The sequence below is a fragment of the Malania oleifera genome, chromosome 9 (assembly GCF_029873635.1).
Source record: "Malania oleifera isolate guangnan ecotype guangnan chromosome 9, ASM2987363v1, whole genome shotgun sequence".
In the NCBI taxonomy this organism is placed as follows: Eukaryota; Viridiplantae; Streptophyta; class Magnoliopsida; order Santalales; family Ximeniaceae; genus Malania; species Malania oleifera.
In genome coordinates, this window is record NC_080425.1 from 85,556,057 (window position 1) to 85,573,552 (window position 17,496).

At 32.4% G+C, this 17,496-nt stretch overlaps 1 protein-coding gene across 1 annotated transcript; it reads left to right on the top strand.

Moving 5' to 3' along the window:
• Window positions 1–9,795: 9,795 nt before the first annotated feature.
• On the top strand, window positions 9,796–15,037 carry LOC131164486 (protein Brevis radix-like 4). The gene is made up of 5 exons (XM_058121710.1): window positions 9,796–10,688; window positions 10,904–11,271; window positions 12,923–13,058; window positions 13,405–13,805; window positions 14,700–15,037. The coding sequence occupies exons 1-5, from the start codon at window positions 10,566–10,568 to the stop codon at window positions 14,776–14,778; spliced, it is 1,107 nt and encodes a 368-aa protein (XP_057977693.1). The 5' UTR covers window positions 9,796–10,565; the 3' UTR covers window positions 14,779–15,037.
• Window positions 15,038–17,496: the final 2,459 nt, after the last annotated feature.

The window sequence follows — 17,496 nt, forward strand, 5'->3', positions numbered from 1 at the left end:
TTAGAATTTTAAATTTTGCATCGATTTAGTTAGAAAATGGTAGAATTAAGAGAAGGTTCCTTTTCTTCAACCTATAAGCTAATTGGGGCAAAAGACATAACACCATTGTTTTTAGTACCCCACTTTTCATTCTATATTTCTTATATTTCTTCTTAAAATTTGAACTCAAAACATTCAATATGAATATCTCAAACTTTGATCACTAAAATAAAAGTAAATATAAATACATAAGTAGTATACCTATACCCAGATGCTTGTAGTGTGAGATTTGAGCTGTAGTTGTAGCATCTTGCTTTGTAACAAGAATAAAAATTTAAAATAATTTTTTTTTTTAAATGAACGCAAGCATCAGTGTCAAGTTCGGATTGGGACTAAAAAGTAAGGTAGTCTAGACTTTCGAATGATGCGATTGGGACCAAAGAGGAGTATTTGCTTCTTATCTTTTAGCTTTACAAGTACTATACCTCAAAATGTGTATAGTTTAAGGAGCAATACTAAACATCACGGACCCATGATCATTACGTATTCACGTAGTTATAAGTGGTTGGATGAAGCATTGTGGATCTCACCAATTGCATTCAACCACCTCTTGTTACATGGCCTTGTGCTCTTCAACATTTTCGTAACTTAATTAGACTGCAACTATGCTATTCATTTTTTCTTTTTTAAAGAGGGTCAGGGGAAATTATATGATAGTCTAGGGAGGAGCAGCTAGTCACCCAAATAGTACATGTGCCTGTGATAGTCCCCTGACTCCTTCTCGTGATAAGGAACATTTTTTTTATTGAAACGATGGTTTCTGAGGCCTTTTGGACACTTGACTAATGCACCGGAATAATGGGTCGGCTCCTCTACAATTTTCTACTTATATGCCAATGTATTATCTCAAATTAATGGAAAGTTTTAACCTTCATTAAAACTTGAACTTAAACCCTGGTGATCATTTAACTAGTAGAGTCTGAAGTTTACTACTTGAGCTCCCCTTGGGGGCAAGTTAAGGCTTGAAAACTCCAGAAAGAAGAAATTCTAAAATTCTAGCAATGTTGACCTGAAGTTAGACAACAAGTGCATTCATACAGTCCGCCAATAATCGATGGCCCTCGTCAGCATTGCTAAACTAAATATTAATCTGCATTAAATTGAATTGTCATTAATGCAACAAATACCCTTACTAAAGCCTCATGATCAGAAGTTATGGCTTATTAATGAATACTCAAATTTTCAGTAAAGGTGATGAAGTACTAGACAGTCATTGAGATTCATGTGAACAAGAAATTAAGGGAAATGAGAATCTCTTCCCTCATTGGCTAATACCCGACTCATTAATGTTATTGAACCTGATCCCTCCATCAACTGGATATATCAAGGAAAACTAGGTCACCATGTCATTGATCCAATTGAGAAGTGTCAATGGTTTCAATCAATTGCCAAACTGGTGAGTAAATAATAATCTATCTATATGTTGTCAAGTTTATAATATTACACCACAAGAACTATTTTTTTTATTAAAGATATATTACAAACAAAGTGAAAAACGAATCACTTATACATCAATTGTCATCCTGAGTTTTTATGTCGAAAATTTCTACGCACCTATAGGTAGGTATAAACTCCATCAAAATGCATAAACCCTTTCCATGTAAATATCTAACTTTGGCCTAACAAACTTACGTACAAAGGCATTGATCCCATATAAATCTTACATGCATGGCACATCTTTTGATGCATTTTTTGGAACTTGTCTTTCCCATCAAGTCTAGCTAGCTAAGTTACGAAAGCGTAGGAGAGATGGAACTTTAATTCGAATGCCTTAGAGCCCTCAAACAAGAACATGGAATCGACTTTCATCATGGGCAAAAGGAAAAGATTATAAAACCCAAAAGGGCCGATCGATCCATCCAGTCGTGAATGGAATTTAAGTAGCTGGCTAGCTACGTACCTTGATCAGGAAGGCACGATATATATAGCAGAAAGCGAAAGCTGAACGCGTATTACAATACCCATGCATGCATATATATATTCTTGCATATGCAGCTAGCCTTGCTCTGAAAACAACAAAAAGAAAAAGAGAAAAGAAGAAGAAGAAGGTTCCAAAAGTACAGTAATTGAGACAGAAGGCAATATATATGCTTTGTCCTTTGTGCAAAGACCGATCGATGCCTTATGCTCAAGTAGTAAGAGAAAGAGAGAGAGAGAGAGGTTTATCTTTTTTCTCTTCTCTCTCTCTGGTTTCTTTTTTCAGGAACGTGACTAGAGAGAGAAATTCTTTTCTTTTTTTCTTTTTTTTTCTTCTCTTTTCTTTTCTCTTTTACCTTTTTTTTCCTTCTCTATCTTTTTTCTTTTTTTCATGAACCGGAGCTCCAATATGAGCGAGCCCTTTGGATTCACCTAGACAGTATCAAACGGGGGGATAAAAATATTATTACTTGCCATTGAGCAAAACCCGACTTCACCCTTACTAAAGAAAAACTGAACAATAAAAACAATGATATTTTATTCAATAACTGAACCGTGAACATTAAATGTTTTAGAGATGACATAAGCATGAATATTTATACACGATTACATGACATAGGAGATAATAAATAAAAAATTATAAATCTCATGATTTGAGATAAAATTTGAATTGTTGCCATATATCCTCTTTTTTGAATTAATAGGCTCTAATTTATTGACATATATGATTTTAAGATAATTGACTTTTGATTTTTTATGCTCCTTAATATTTATTGTGATAATTTACCTCAAATCTTTGTCATTTAAATCTGCAACGAACAAATGTGACCATCGACGGTTTGGTGTAACTGGCGATGATTTTGCTTCGGAATTGCTTTTTGAGTGAGCCGAACTGTGATACATTGTCAATACTTACAACTTGAGGAAGAAGGAATATTACTTATAAAAAGGGTATTGTTTTTTTATTATTATTATAATTTAAATAGAGTTGTATGTACCGTATGCTGAGGAGATATTGTTTAGATTGTGGCAGGAAATATTTTTAGCCTATTTGAAACTTGAAAAATGCAAGGAAAAAAAAAAGATAAGAAGGATAAAGTAAGAAGGAAAAAAAAACACATAAAAATCACTGAATACAATTTTAATTTTACACATGAATAAAATTTAAATTTAAATTTTTAATTACATTAGAATAGATTTTTATTTTTATTTTTAATGCTATTTGATGTAAAGAGAAAATGCAATTAAAAATACACTTTCTTCTTATATTCCTTTCTTTTTCCTTCTCCATACAAAATTCTTCATCCAAATAGGCATGTGCCTCAAATTATTATTTTTTCAAGACAGTACGAGAAAGTCATCGTTTGCCATAAAATAATGAAAAGTTATTAATAGATTATGAAAATTTGAAATTAAAATTATTCTATTAAGTTACTTATTTATTCATAATTTATAAATGTTGAAATTAAAATATGACTTTTATGTTGAAAGGTTCTATGCAATGATAATTAAAAATAATAATTAACTGAAAATTGCTTAGGATTTCCTTGATTGGTATAAGAGATACAAGGAGGGAAGAGAAGTTTTTCTTTATCTCAAAAATTAAAATTGAATATGGATGGAATTATGTGAACTCAAATAATTAAATATAATATATATTCATATTTTATATTTAATTAATTGACACTTGGCACTTGCATAATTAATACATAAATTTGAAATTAGATTTTTTTTAACTTGATATTTGAACTCTAGATAATATGATTGTAAGTAATAACTATTAGAATTAATGATCATATTAAAATTCAAATTTAACAATATGAAAAAAGTGTATATAAATATCTCTAATCTTTAATATACTATAAAAGGGATTTCTCGAGGGTAACATTTTTGTTTTAAAATGTCTAATTTATTCTTAAAACTATCAATAATTATTTCAAAATATTTCTTTAACTACATACGATTATCTCAAAACACTCTTATAATTAAATTTTTTTATTCATATAACTATTTATAATAACACCCTGCAACCCATCAATATGCGTCAACTAAAATCATCTTAATTACGAATAAATTACCATAAGACAATGATGTAATGTACATCTAACATCCAAGATATTTTCTAGTTAATATATTTTGAAAAATTAATGTATTTATATTTTATTTATTTTATAATTTAACATAATTGTTTTTCTATGTTAATAAGTGATATTTACAATGTGTTAAACTACAAATTGATTATATTGAATATTTACATTATATATATATATATATATATATATAGTGTTACGGATTACTTCGGAGTGCGTAATTTTTATATTTATACTTTTTTTATTTCAAGTAATATTTTTAGAGCAATATTTTGTGAAAACAAAAATGGATACTAAAATGAGAAAATTTCCTTCATATAAAGTTTAAACCTTGAAAAGAGAGAAATTTAAGATGTGAAATAGGAGAAATTATATGGAGAACTTATTCTCCACCTGTCTATGCACTTGTATTTTAAATGTTAAACATGTGATAAATTGGTCTTATATTCAGTAACATCTAATATGTAAAGTGGGAGACCCATTTTTAATATGTTTATTATTTAAAAACAGACGCACGAACATGTTGAGGAATAGGTTTCCTATATAATTTTTCATGTAATAGGTTACCTCATGTAAATGTGTGTGTAAATGAAGTTTTAAAATGTTAAAAATGTTGAGAATTCCACTTGTGAGTTTATCCCATATTGGGAAATTAGAATGGATGATGGGTGCTTATATACATGAATGAACCCAAAACCCAATAGACTTAAGCTTTTTGATCAAATTGGTGTTCACCTATGTGTATCAAGCCCACCCATGGGCTCCTCCGGTCCTAACAAGTGGTATCAGAACCAACAGTTCGTAACTCTGGGTCGGCGACATTGTAGAAGTCGAGACGTGAAACTAATTCTCCTAACGTGCTAACAGTTGGAGGACCAAGTGTGTGGCTGAGGCCAATAAAGAGCATCTAGGCTGCGGATGGATCCGAATAGGGTCAAGACGTGAGAGGTGGGATTGGTTCAGAGGCACGTGGAATGCAATCCGACGCACGTAAAGCACCAGTGGTAAGGCCCACTTGAGCAACTGTTGGAGAATTGGGCTTACTCACAAGTGAGTGGGAGATTGTTGAGAATTTCACTTGTGAGTTTGTCCCACATTGAAAAATTAGAGTGGATGATGGGTGCTTATATATATGGTTAGGCTCAAGACCCAATAGGCTTAAGCTTTTAGGTCAAGTTGGTGTTCACCCATGTGTATCAAGCCCACCCATAGGCTCCTCTGGTCTTAACAAAAAAGAGATAAATAAGAATCAGCATGTGAAATAAACTACTCATCCAATAAATGTGTAATTTATGAGACTTTTATGATGAATTGATTAAGAACAAAAAAATATGGCATGTAGATTTTTCTCCAAAATTAATGCCATTGCATTGCATTTTAAATATGGTAAATGATTTTAGCAATTAAAATTATAAATGTTATCAATTACCAATGTACTAAGTTTGTGTTTGAGAGGCGTCTTAAATTTGGATTTGTATGAATTTAAATAAAATGCAATACAAATTTATATTGAATTTTTTTAAATCGACCCAAATCTAAATCTAAGCCCGAAATTTGTACATGCTCCCAAATGTAACGTATTTGCTGAAAATTTTTAGGTTTTACAAAATGTGACATATCTATTCTTAATACGACCGAAGCATAGTTAATAGAATACTTTAGTTTTTTCATAGAATTAATTATAAGTTTGAACTTTACTAAGATTTATGATTAGTTTGTTTCATATAACTTTTGAAAATGAACTTTTGAAAAAAGTACAAGTGAATATTGATTAAGATTGTTATAAAAATTGTTTGTTCCCATGTAATAAAACAACTACTACAATGGAAAGTCCAACTGCGTTGGCTCAACTGGTAAGAACGACTTGTAACTTTTGTGACCCTAAGGTCGATTCCCCCTTGAAAGTTTATCCCTATGAATTATCAGGAGTGTGTCAATGGGTGGACAACTTTCACCCTCCTGAATTTGGTATTGCACCGTAGTGTCCAAAGTGGCACAATGATGGCTAAAGTTCTTGAATTATTAAAAAAAAAAAAAAAAACTATTCGAAAGGAAAACTTAACATTTTAAGTATTTTGTAAAAACCAAAAAAAAAATTAAGGTGGTAAAAAATATATAAAAAAAAAGATTATTTTTAAGAATATAATTAGCATACCGATAATTATGTATACTTAAAAAATAATAATTAAAGACAACAATGAAATGTGGTAATTTGTTGAAAGTAGCACTTCTAACTTTTTAAAATTACAAACTTATAATTTTTTAAAAAAAAAAAAGGTTAAAAATGACATTTTACAAGCTAAAAAAGTTTGTTAAACATGTCAGCCTGCCATTTGTTCTTTACAGTAGAAATTGAGAGCAAAAAAATAAAATAAAATACCAAACTTACCCTTACTTATATCAATTCTTATGAAATTCAATAAATATGAAATTTTATTTTTCTATATTATTACAGTGAGCCAGCTATGCCAGTTAATTACAAAGCGAGGGCCACCACCTGTGCTAAAATCTATCTGTTTGTGAAATGTAATTCTTATATTTCACATCTGTAACGTACATGTATTAAAGTTGGATTTGCTTTATCTATAATTGTCATGTGATGTTATTGTATTGTCACGTGACGTTCACTTTAAAGGGTAAATTTTTAGAGTGATTCGCAAAAGGTAAAATAATTTGAAATGATCAAGGTTTTTATTTTCTTTATTTTGTCAAATTGCTTGTATCTCTAATACTATAAAATGGATTTTTCCCATTTTTTAAAAATACAAAATGTATCCTTATAACTATATATGATTATTTCAATATACTCTTTTAACTATTTACAACTATCACAAAATACCCTTATAATTTTTTCTTTTTTAAAAACTTGGGGATTCCATCCACTTGTGTCACACCAAACCTGAGAGATGAAAGTCACCCACCCATTAAAGCACCCTTGGTAATGTATCGAAGTAAACTCTCAATGGGGGATCGAACCCGTAACATTGGAATCACCAAAGTCACAAATCGTCCTTATAATTATCTCTAATACTATAAAGGGGATTCTCCTTTTACTGTCATCTTTGAAACATGTCAAATTTATTCCTTTAACTATTAATAATTATTTCAAAACACTCATTCAACTATTTATAATTATTCTAAAATACCTTTACAATTATGTCAAATTTATCTTTATAACTACTCATAACTATCTACTACAATTATCTCAAATGTCTTTATACTACTTATTATTTTGAAAAAATTTAAATATTTTTTAAAATGGAGATCCTAGAGCATGTACATAGTGCGTGTCCATAATTTTTTTTTTTTTTATGTAAACTATAACACTTCTTTTGAATAAAAGAAATAAAAATACTTTTTAAAAATACTTTTTAAAAAAAATTTGTTTGATACTTTCCAAATTTCAAATGGATTCAAACAACATTAAAAGTATCATAAAGATACTTGTGCAATAAGAAATTATCACAAAATCTTAGCTCTGCCCAATCCCAATATCAATGAACCAGCCAAAAGAAAAAACAAAAATGAAAATGAGAGGACAAAATCAGAGAGACCGCATAGAATGCTCCAATTTCTTCTTTTGTTTTTGGTCCGAATAATCCAATTTTCGATACATTTAAGGCAGCTCATTCAAATGGCCAAGGTCGGGCGCCTTGCACGGCGGGTAGGTGTCATGCTCAGACAGCGAGTAGCAGTGCTTTCCCTCCCCCTGCGAGTAGGAAAAAGGGCGAGCATCCGCCCCCGTACTCAGGCATTGAGTTTCCCTTTATGCCCTTTTCAGTTTTTATTTTCTTCGACATCGTAACCTCGGCGCTCGCCCGATGACAGGACCCCGCGCATCTGGCGCCCCGTCCCCACCGTACACGTACCCCCCCGGACCCACACACTCTCCCCACGCCCCCAACTTGTCGCTTTTCCAAATCTCAACAACCTCAGCACAAATAAATATATATAATAATTAAATAAATTTCAAATATCAGAGGGCTTTTTTAAAAGAAAAAAATTTATTTACTTCAGAAAATTTTTAAGATTCAATTAATTGAATGGTATTAGACTAGATTGATTATAATAGAATTATTATTATATTTTACATGTGTTATATGATGAGATATGATATAAGTAGAAGTTTTTTTTCATTATTTGATTTTTAGGTCTTTAGCTCTTCTTGTATCGATAAGTGTCAGTTTGAATAAATAATTTTATTTAAAAAAAGAAAACATGAATATAAGAAGAAAATTTATTTTTTAGTATATTTTTTTTCATTATATAAAAATAATGTAAAAAATTAAATTTTTTTCTAATTTGATTAAAAGTTAAGAAAAAACAAACATAAGGATGTATAATATTAAAATTTTGTTTATTGATTTGGTATGTGTTTTTTTATTTTTCATTTTTTACTTTCTCCAATAAGCAAACACAATAAGTGATATTCTTCGTATTTTTCTTTCTTTTTATAATTATTGCACAAGAAATAAGAAAAAATTAACATTCAATAAGTGTATAATTTAAAAATTAGACACAAGGACACGTGGTGGGGGAGGTGCACTATATAATTTTTCTGAAATAAGTTAACATTGTGTTTTGGAGTATAGATTTTGGATCTTATATTTGAGTTTAAGTAGATTTATATAAATTTTAATATAAATTTATATTATATATTACATAAATTCAAGTTCTCTAGCTCCTAATGTAAGGTAAAGAGTACTTAATCACATATAATTGATTTAAATTTATGAAGCAACCAAAATTGTGTAGAATCTAGTGTGATTTGAAAAACTAAATTATCATTAGGGTTATGATGTGATTTGAAAAACTATATTATCATTAGGGTTATGATGTTTTTGTTGTATGATGCTTATACATGTAACTTGTGAGTTAGATTTCGAATTAGAAAAAATTTTCGAGCCGGACAATTCTTAGCTTTATTGTGTGATGTATGTCCAAATGGCAACGTTAAAAACAGTTATAGTTGTAAGGAATGTAAGAATGTCTCATCTTAGTACCATACAACCATGAACGGTCGAAAAGAGGCAGTCATCTTCCCAGCAATTTTTTTTTTTTTTTTATAGAATCATGTATCTCAAAAGGAAAATTTAACCCATTAGAATCAAATCACGTGCTTTTCTTATTCGTGTTTTACAGTTTTATAATTAATATGAACAATATTTTCATGATATTAATATATTTTATAAATTTATAATTATTGCATTTAATAATTTCATTTCAAATTCTATAGACGAAATAACCATTAGTCCCTTTGAAAAAATTCAATATGTGAAAAATAAAAATAAAATTAGAGGCGGAGCAAACGATATTTGCATTTCTTGAGAACCTAGGTTTGATAAAAAAAAAAAAATAGAGATCTTTTTCGAGATTTAAAAATACTATAAATTTTTCTAAAATTTTAAAATGTCACAAACTTTACTTGAGATTTATTAAAAAAACACAGATCTCTCCTAAAAAAATATGTATTTTTTATAAAATATAAGAAAAAATTTATGTCTTTAAAGCAAATATCAAGAGATACTGTAAAATTCTTAAAATTTCAAAAAATATTCCTAAACTTTTTAAAATTTCAGAAAATGTCATTATCTTTTTGTTAAATTTTAAAAAAGCCATATTTTTGTTCTAAAATTAATAATAATTAATTGAAGGATTTTTAATTTAAGAAAAAGTTAAAAAAAATAAAAATTAGCAATTCAATGGTTGACGACAATTCGATAGAGTAGAAAATAAATAGTGAAGGAGAGAAAACCCTATGGTGGCCGTCACTTGACTCACTCCCGAGAGTAGGAGAAACTATTTTTTAGAGAGAGAGAGACAGAGAGTGTGTGTGTGTTAGTAGGTGTGAGAGAGTGTTTCTTACTCATTTTGCCTGGCACTGTCACTGGCACTGGCACTGGCCGGTGCTCGTGGAGAGAATGAATGAATGGAGAATGCAATCAATACGTTCATCCATGGAAACCTCAGAAATCGCCCGAAATTAAAGCCCTAATTTCGCCATTAACGGCACTTCCTTATAGCTCCACGCCTCTCCCTCCCACTCTCTCTCTCTCTCTCTCTCTCTCTCTGTCACATTCAACACTCCTCGGTTCCTAGTTCCTTCTCGTTTCTGGAGCTTCTCTCTCTACTCGTTTTCTCGCTTCTGACTCTATCTGCGACAGGTCTTGCGGTTGAGTTATATCACTCACGTGTTGAATCTGAAGAGACTAATCCTCGGAGTTCGAGTTTTGTTCTGTGGATGCGGGAGTTGGATAAACTTAGGCGTTTGACCAGTTTGGTTCCTTAATTGCTCTATCGCGGCGATACGGCTTGATTCTTCTCGCTTGTTTGGGTATTTGCTTAGCTTCAATTCGAGGCGTGTTTTGGTGACTATGTGCCAAGATCTTTGAGCCTTGATCGAGGGCCGTGATCGAAGTCTGAGTACAAAACTGTGAATCTGGCTTCCAGAAGGAGACTCTGATCCACCCGCTGTAAGTCTTCCGGCGAAATCCGGTGGTCACAGGCGGAGAGTCGAAGATGTTGACGTGTATTCCGTGTTCGAAGCAGGTGAACAATGGATCTCTTCACCGACGAGAAGAGGAGGAAACCACCTCCGGTACGCCGAGCACAAAGCAAGCCATCAAAGCTCTCACTGCTCAGGTTTGTACTCAGACCGATATCTCTGTTCTCTTACGTTCTTAATTTTCGGCAGGCGTTTTAATTTGAAGTGTTTTAAATTTGTTGAATTTGAATGCTTTCTACTATTGCAGTTTTCGGTTTGCCAAAAACAAGAGATGCAGTTCTAAAATTCCTAGATGTAGACTGTTGTTCTGTTTGTCAAGTAGCTATAATTTTTAAATGGTTTGTGTTTTCAGATCAAGGACATGGCATTGAAGGCTTCGGGAGCGTACAAGCACTGCAAACCGTGCTCCGGTTCGTCGAGTCAGAGTCAGAAAACGAATTATGCGGAATCCGAACCGTCGGAGAAGCTCCATGGTTCGTACCGGCGAACAGCGAGCTCGTACACGGCGGCGAGGGGGCTGAGCAAGGAGGTAGAGGCGAGATTGAAGGGGCTTTCGAGCGAGGAAGGCACACCGGCGTCGGTGAGCGGGCGAACTGAGTCCGTAGTGTTGACGGAGGAAGATGAGCCCAAAGAATGGGTTGCGCAGGTGGAGCCTGGTGTTCTCATCACCTTTGTATCCTTGCTGCAGGGAGGTAACGATCTCAAGCGGATTCGATTCAGGTACTTTCTTCTCTTTTCTGGTCTTAATCTGATCCCTGAAAGTTCTAGTTTGTTTGAGAGTGGAAATATTTTTTCAACATGGCAGTGGTAATGTGGGTTGGGCTGTTGTCCTTTGCCCATTTTGATTTTAATTATGTTGAGACCGCGGAGCTGAATCATGTGAACTGTTACTGTGTCGCATTGATCCAAAATGATGAAGGTGACTGTGGCCCCCAAATGGGGTCTTCACTTCAGTGGATGGGGCTTCTTGTGGCTCACCGGGTTTGTAATGAGATTGTGTCTAATAAGCACTATGAACATGGATGGGGCCCACTGCCCTTTGGACCCTGTTTGGCATATGAAATATACCAGATTTGAGCTTGCTTGGATGGGTTCCAGTGGTCAGTTTGAGGGCCTTCTTTTGGTTTTTTATGGAGTTCTCAAAAGAACACCCGCCCATTAGAATTACATGGATATCACCCATCAAAAAAATTAGATTTGAATTGATATTATACTGTTCAAATCATCAAATCAAGAAGATATTTTGATACTCTTTGAGAGTCTGTCAAGATGGAAGTCCATATCCCTGCCAAGAGTCAAGGCACACTGATTTTATTTGGAAACTCAAGTTAGGGCTTAAGGCTAAACTGTTTGCCTCCTTTGCAAGGATGGATAATTGTAGGATGCCAAATTGCATATATAAGCACAGAAGAGAAGGTAATGACCTATGTGGTGCCATATGTGGGTGCTAGTTACCCTTAGGGGAAAATCATCTTTTCTGATGAAAGTTACTTCCTGAACTCCTGGTCAAGATATTCAAAGGTGTTTCCCTTCGTATGGTGTTTTTCTTATCAACTTGCATTTATTCCTTGTACTGTTTTTCAACTCAGCGAAGGTCAGGTGTTCTGCATTATTTGTTTCAACATTTTGATAGTAGTCACCGAGGGGTCATATAGAGCTGCTAATCTGTCAAAGAATTGATGCATGATTTTGTAGTTCTATTTAATGTGCTAAAACACTAAACTAGCCACAATGGCAAAATAGTGAGCATACTAGGCCTTACTGACTAGTACTACCACTGTCACTGCTTTTGCTTCCCCCTTTTCCTCCCTCAATTTATTTCCAATACCACCCCGCCCCCCCCCATTTTAATGACCATCTTTGGCTGTGTCCTCTTGTCACAGCACCAGGCCATGGGCCATTTTTTCTGTAACCTTATCAGATACAAAGTCTTAAGAGTTATGCTGGTTGTAATCCTGGAGACTGAGGCGAGAAAATAGGCTTCCATGCTGTACCTAAACATGGATAAAAAGGCTTTTCACAAGTTTTATCTTGTGATTGATAAAATACATCAGGCCGCATAATCCTGTGGGGTAGTATTTCAAAATTCCAGGCTTTAATGTAGATTTCATAATATTTTTCATGGTTTATTTATTGGTACTCAATTTTTCATGCTTGTTGATTTCTTGGCTGGTACATCAACTGGCAATCCGGATGCTTTAACAAGTGAATGATGTGATGTGTGCTTTTCTTGGTTTGAGAAAATCCCATGGTCTATAGTGCTTTTGAGGAACTGAGACTTAACACTAGAGAAATTTTCTTCTCATTTCACTTTTGTGCTAAACTTAAGTATATGCTATAAATGCTGATCTTTGTTTTTTGGCTTAATCAGTCGCGATTTCTTTAACAAATTGCAAGCTCAACGGTGGTGGGCAGAGAACTGTGACAAGGTCATGGAATTATACAATGTTCAGAGGTTCAATCGCCAAGCAGTCCCATTACAGACTCCATCAAGATTGGAGGATGAGGTGAGCTCCACCTCAACAAATCCCATTTAGGACGCAGACTTGGGCTGCACTTTGGACATTCTCTAAAAATTGGAGAAAGATCCATAATTGTACCTGCATTTATATTATTTGAAAGAAATGCACTTTGTTTTACATTGCATTAAAGTCCATCTATTTTCATTAAGAGGATCACCTTCAAAATTCCATGAAATATTTTGCGTGTTTCTAGCTGACAGAGAGTAGGTGATTCATTTCTCCTGATGGATTTGTGCCCTCCACCCTAAACATAATGGAATCATTTCATCTCAGTGAGCTTTTTTTCATTGATGATAAGTTGTGTTCAGTTGTATTCTTCTTTCTCTTTCAGACCACAAAGCTTGAATCTGTTGAGGATAGCCCTGTGACACCATCAGTGAGCAAAGAGCGCGTGCCCTGCAACTTGCATTATCCAACAGGGGTTGGACACTCTTCATCAGATTCACTTGACCACCGCTCAATGCAGAAGCATCAGCACCATGATTTGGCTGGTGTTGCTGCTTCAAACCCAAAACTCTCCAACATTAGTGCTGCAAGAACTGAGACATCATCAGTAGATGCTTCTGCAAGGACTTCTTCTTCGCAAGAGGAAGATTGCTCAGGGGAGCTCTCCATTAGCAATGCCAGTGATATGGAAGAAACTGAATGGGTCGAACAGGATGAGCCAGGAGTCTACATTACTATCAGGGCAATGCCAGGTGGCATTCGGGAACTCAGACGTGTCCGATTCAGGTATGTCAGATTATTGATCTAAACTGTTCTTGCCAAATTTTGCTTTGTGTCCCCTCGCTGACTGGATTCAATGGTGGTGTGAATCGTGTGATGCTTGCTTTCATTGTTTTTTCGCCCTCCAATTTAGTGTCTAGATTTGAATAACCACACGTTGTCTATGTATGTTACCGGTCTTCCCGAGTGAGTAAACTAGTGCCGAAAAAGAAAATAAGACTAATCTTTGATCATAACAATGGGATTAAACTATCCAATCTCGTAATGGGCATTCCCAAAGGCATTTTACATTTCAAGTGTATGATTCATCATCTCAAGATTTCAGGAGAAGTATCATCCTCTTATTTAAATTCTTCATTTTGTTGACCGGGTAATGGACTGAATCCTATGTAGGTGCTCCAGTGCTATGAAAATTTTAAATTCAGGCACTTTCTTTCCCTTGGACAATGAGATCAATAGTTCTGAACTCCGACGATGGGTTAGTTCCAGTCAAAATGAAAATGACAGTCCTCCATACAAATATATGCATGTATATATATATTAATTATAATATAGAAAGAGTGGGGGCGGGTTAAGTGTGTTGATAGCGTAGGGGCCTAGTGGATCCTTGCAGGGTGGAAACAGCTTCCATGGCATGGGACTGATCCCTCATGAATGCTCTAAAATCCGGAGCCCTTTTTTTGGTGTTTGGCTTTGACTTTTGAAGACGGTCCCCCTCCAAATGCCCCCAATTATGACACTTTTTATATAAACATAACACAGCCCATTTCTTTATTAAAACAGCTGTATGGCTTCCTCATTCTCTTTTTTTTTTTTTTTTTTTTAATCTCCTTTAATCTCTCTCTCTCTCTCTCTCTCTCTCTAATAAAAGCATGCATTGGTTAATTTGGTTTGATGCAGCCGAGATAGGTTTGGAGAAATGCATGCGAGGCTGTGGTGGGAAGAGAACAGGGCAAGGATACATGAACAATACTTGTGATTTAGTCTATATACGATTTGTATTTGTAGGTGCCAGCTTTTACCAGCATGCATATATGTATGTATGCTAACTTTGCTTCATTGCCCATATTTCATTTGTGAGCTCTTCTTCTTCTTCTTCTTCTTCGTCTTCTTCTTTTTTTGTTGGGGGAGTTCCAGTGATGGTGCAAATTGTTGGGTATTTTGGTGAGGGGATGATGCCAAATTTAAGCTCTCTGCAGTTAATAAAAATCTTTTACAGCATTATATGCTTTTCCGCATGTCTTCTCTTCCCCTCTGCTCTTACTTGTTTTCCCCTGAATAATCATTATTTTTCCATTATTTGTTCGGTGTAAGTGGTTCTTGTGTATACAAATTTAGGAAATTGTATACAAGCAAGATAATTAAATAGATATAATTATACATATATGCGTATATAGCTAATAAATTAATGCATTTTTTAATCTTCTAGGATATGTTTGATGAAGGGTTTTGTTTGAGAAAAGAAAAGAGGAGGAAAATAAGGAAAAAAAAAAACTTATTTTTGTTATATTTTTCTTTTATAAAAAATATTATTAAAAGTCAAAGTTTATTTTAATAAGATTAAAAATTAGGACAAATCAAATATTATTGATGTGTAAAATCAAAATTTTGTTTTTTCTTAATAACTATACATGAAAATATTAATTTTTTTATATATATATTTTTCTTTCCATTTCTTTATACTTTTTAAGTTTCAAATGGATCCTAGTGTATAAATCTCTTTTATGAAAAAAGAAGGATTGATAAATAAAATTAAAGTAACTAATTGAAAATATACAAGCATTCTTTTTTTCTGAAAAAATATTATAAAAACCTTATTTTTCTCAAAAATAAATCCCATCTCATTGCTACATAACACAAATCTTAAAGAAATGTTTAGCTCTGGATGTGAATTTTTTCACAAGGTAAAAAAAAAATTGTCATTAAAGATTTTTAACAGTGGTTTGGTAGAAATGGTAGAATTTCTAAATTCAAAAGTATTTTTAAAAGAAAATCCCACATTTGATTGGTCTATTCTCATTATTTATTTTTAATTACAAATTTATCAAAAATAACATGGGCCTTTTGAAAGTTATAAAAAGGTGTATGTATATATATATAAAATTTCTAAAGTCGGTAATTTAGGCTATAGAAAAAAAATTTACTTTTTAAGCTGCAGCTATTGTATTTTATAGATGCTCTTAATATTTTTTTTAACAAAAATACATACTGTCAAAATTATATTGATTTCTATAGACAAAGTATAACCTTTGTTTAGAAATATAGAGTTTGAACATTTGATTTGAATTTGTGTAAATTTAGAAAAAATATAGTATAAAATGATGTTCATACTGTGAGAAATTAAGAGCTTAGATTTGATTTGGCTTTGTGCCAATTTAAATAAAATTATATTAAATATTATCCAAATTTTCAAAAATTCAAACCTAAGTCCACTTCTCAAACATAATATATATATTTTTTAATTTATACACATTCAAATTTAAATTTTGAAATCTATACTTCTGAAACTAGTTAGACTAAAGCAACGTTTGGTTCATAGTTGGAATCAGAATCTAAATCGAAATTCACTCGAATCGGAAATGGAATGTCAGATTCATTTCTTATGTGTGGTTCAGCACAAAATCGAAATCGAAATCGAAATTGTATTATAATATTTGGTATTTATGGACATAGGAATCGAAAATAAGTATATTTTAACAATTATGTCATTATAGTACAAAATAAATTGAAAAAATTACATTATTTTATTGAGCTATATAATAAATATTTTTTTTATAATAAAAATCATTTTAACATTCATGTACTTGGTTATACTTTGCATGGAATATTTTATCATATTTTTTTAATTATTGTTTTGTCTTAACTATATTATTAATATTATATTTTATCATACATTTTATAAGTACTATGCTTCATTATGCAAAAATCTCATATAATATAACACTATAACATAATTTATTATTTAATATAAAATAATATTAATATAATAAAACAACCACCTTATCATTATATATTATTAAACAATAGTATTTTATTTTTTAAAAATATTATATCATTATTGAAATTTACTATTATATATTTTTATTAATTATATTAATTAATAATTAATATTTTGTCGTATTTTAAAATTATACTTAATAATATAACTCTTAGCCTTATTGGCTCAATATCATGGTTTATGTATTTGATGATATAAAACTACTTGGTGTTCCTAGTGCATTTCATCTTTGCAGATCATGCTTAGTACAGGTTCAAGTGACAAATACATAAGTACTAGATCGAAGGCAAAGATTGGACCGAGTTGACGGTCAAAGTAGAAAAGATCAAAAGGTCACGTACTCGGATGGACCCAAACATAACCAAAGGAAGTTTAGCGTAGAATCTTTGTAATGGGTGTGTGTTTGAGGTATTTTATTTTGTAACTCTTGCGGTTTTATTTCATTCATGATTTCTAAGAAAGAGCAAATGCATACATACTAGGACAAATGAATTTATGGGATTTCACCAAAGTCAAAAACTCAACATACATGGTTTTCAAAGTTAAATTAAAGAGTTTGTCAAAAGAATCCTAAACTCAAAGTTGTTTTCCAAAGGGATAAGTTTTCAAACATCTTGGTATTTTGAACATCTTCATACTTAGTCCCATTTTTATCAAAATGAGTCTTATGTCCTAAAGGTTCAAAGAAAGTCAAATATA